The sequence below is a fragment of the Cyclopterus lumpus genome, chromosome 10, assembly GCF_009769545.1.
Source record: "Cyclopterus lumpus isolate fCycLum1 chromosome 10, fCycLum1.pri, whole genome shotgun sequence".
Lineage (NCBI taxonomy): Eukaryota > Metazoa > Chordata > Actinopteri > Perciformes > Cyclopteridae > Cyclopterus > Cyclopterus lumpus.
This window is the reverse complement of record NC_046975.1, coordinates 24,658,894-24,661,393: the sequence shown is the minus strand read 5'-3', so window position 1 is coordinate 24,661,393 and position 2,500 is coordinate 24,658,894. Positions and strand designations below refer to the sequence as shown.

Genomic DNA, 2,500 nt, shown 5'->3' with positions numbered 1-2,500 from the left:
ACACAATAAATGTGCTAAAATGATGAACGTGCTAACACTATGAACGTGCTAACAGGTGCTAACCAGATGAACGTGCTAGTAGGATGAATGTGCTAACAGGTGCAAACAGGATGAATGTGCCAACACAATGAGTGCTAACAGGTGCTGACAGACGGAATGAGCCTGCTAACAGGTGCTAACACAATGAACGTGCTAACAGGTGCTAACACGATGAACGTGCTAACACAATCAACATGCTAACAGGTGCTAACAGGATTAACGTGCTAACACGGTGAACATGCTAACAGCTGCTAACATGAAGAACGTGCTAACAGGTGCTAACAGGATGAATGTGCTAACACGATAAACGTGCTAACGGGTGCTAACAGGATGAACATGCTAACAGGATGACAGAGTGACGAAGCGCTAACCGAAGTGAAAACCGGGGCACCGATCCCACAAGAGGAGCCGATGGCAGGTTGGACTCGATTTACATAACTGGGATGTTAATTCGTGAAGCCGTGGGAGTTGATTATGTTGCATATTGATTGTGTTGCATATTGATTGTGTTGCATATTGATTATGATGCATATTGATTGTGTTGTGCTCTTTAATGAAGGGGGATACGCCGCGCCGGGAATTGTGGGAGTCTGATTAAAAACACAACATTAATATTCCTGCTGACGTGCGTGTGAGTGTGTGTGTGTGTGTGTGTGTGTGTGTGTCACACCCTTGAGGGTGTGGATGGAAAGGATGGAGGAGGTGAAGAGAGGGATGTGGGGGGAAACTCCCACCTGGTCTTACCGTTCTCCGGGTGCTCCATCTCGCCGATGCTGCCGTCCGGCGTGGTCCTCTCGTAGTGGTCCTCCGGCAGCGCCAGGGGCCCGACCCGCGGCCCCGACGAGGACTTGGAGCTGGGCGTCTCCGACTCCTCCAGGCCGCTGTCGTAGTAGCTGTGCTGGGACGCGTCCTGCAGGTCCTGCGCCTGATTGGACGTGGAGAAGGTCACGCGGCGGTGGGGGGGCTGTGACTGGCGGAGGGAGAGGGGGGGGTGGGAAAGGGGGCGGGATTAGTTTCAGAGCGACACTTTGAGTTTGATTTGAACAGAAGCAGACGAAGCGAAATGATTAAAGACGTCGTAAAAATAACTTTAAACTTCAACGAACACTTTGAAGCTGAAACACTCTCGTCGGGAGTTCCTGGCTTCAGGTTCTGCTCCTGAAACACGAGAACCCGGCGCCTCTCATCGGGTTCCATGAGAACCAGAGACCTGCTTCACCAGTTTATAGCCTCGCAGATTAGTTTAAAGTTTAAAGTTCAACTTAAAATGAAATAAAGAGGGTAAAACCGACAAGACACGGAGCTGAAGACACAAAGATGTTGAGTGTTTAAATAAAATGAAGAATATCGTGAGGTATAAATACATGAAAACAGCGCGTCTCTGGTTGGGAGTTCTTTCACCTCATCTCCTCGTTTTAAAATGTCTGACACTATTAATAAATAAATGATAAAATAACTTTCATAGTTTCTTTGTCATTCATTCCTCTGTGAAGGCCGTCTGACCCGCGTGTTCGATGCCTTTTGAAACTGGAATACAATTAGCCTCCATTTAGTGCTGCAGGGACGGACGTCACACACACACACACACACACAAACACACAAACACACACACACACACACAAACACACACACACAAACACACACACAAACACACAAATACGCTGTGCGCTGCCAAACAGACGATGTCCTAATTCAAAAGGCACACAATGCTCGGGCAAACATTTCAATCTCTCACACACACACACACACTCACACACTCACACACACACACACACACACTCACACACACACACACTCACACACTCACACACACACACACTCACACACTCACACATACACACACACACACTCACACACACACACACTCACACACTCACACATACACACACACACACACACACAGACACACTCACTCACACACTCACACACACACACACACACTCACACACACACACACACACTCACACACTCACACATACACACACACACACACACACACACTCACACACACACACACACACACACACAGCTGACCGTCCCCGGCTGATAAAGAGCAGCATCCCTGGCTCGGCAGATACTCCGTCACCATGGCAACTGGGCGCTGTCAGGACCCTGAAACCAGTAAAACCAGCAGATCACACAGAAACAGACTGAGCTCTTCTTCTTCTCCTTCTCCTTCTCCTTCTCCTTCTCCTTCTCCTTCTTCTTCTCCTTCTCCTTCTCCTTCTTCTTCTTCTTCTCCTTCTCCTTCTTCTTCTCCTTCTCCTTCTCCTTCTCCTTCTCCTTCTTCTTCTTCTTCTTCTTCTTCTTCTTCTAACAGCTGAAACACTCGCTTCACAGAACAAAATGGGGTTTCTGGGGCAGGGATTCAAACCGGCAACCGACTGGTTGTGAGGCTTCTGTTTCAATGTTTAAAACACAGCTTCTGCATCCATCACCACCATCACCACCATCACCATCA

General features: G+C 48.3%; 1 protein-coding gene across 1 annotated transcript in view; it reads right to left on the bottom strand.

The window, feature by feature from the left end:
* Window positions 1-1,236, bottom strand: part of LOC117737253 (protocadherin-9-like) — a 70,877-nt gene extending 69,641 nt beyond the window's left edge. Inside the window, exons 1-2 of the mRNA XM_034543023.1 lie at window positions 1,162-1,236; window positions 784-1,009 (exon numbers count right to left, since the gene is read on the bottom strand). Of these exons, the coding sequence (XP_034398914.1) occupies window positions 784-1,009; window positions 1,162-1,236 (301 nt within the window). The remainder of the gene's footprint in view (window positions 1-783; window positions 1,010-1,161) is intronic.
* Between the last annotated feature and the right edge of the window lie 1,264 nt (window positions 1,237-2,500).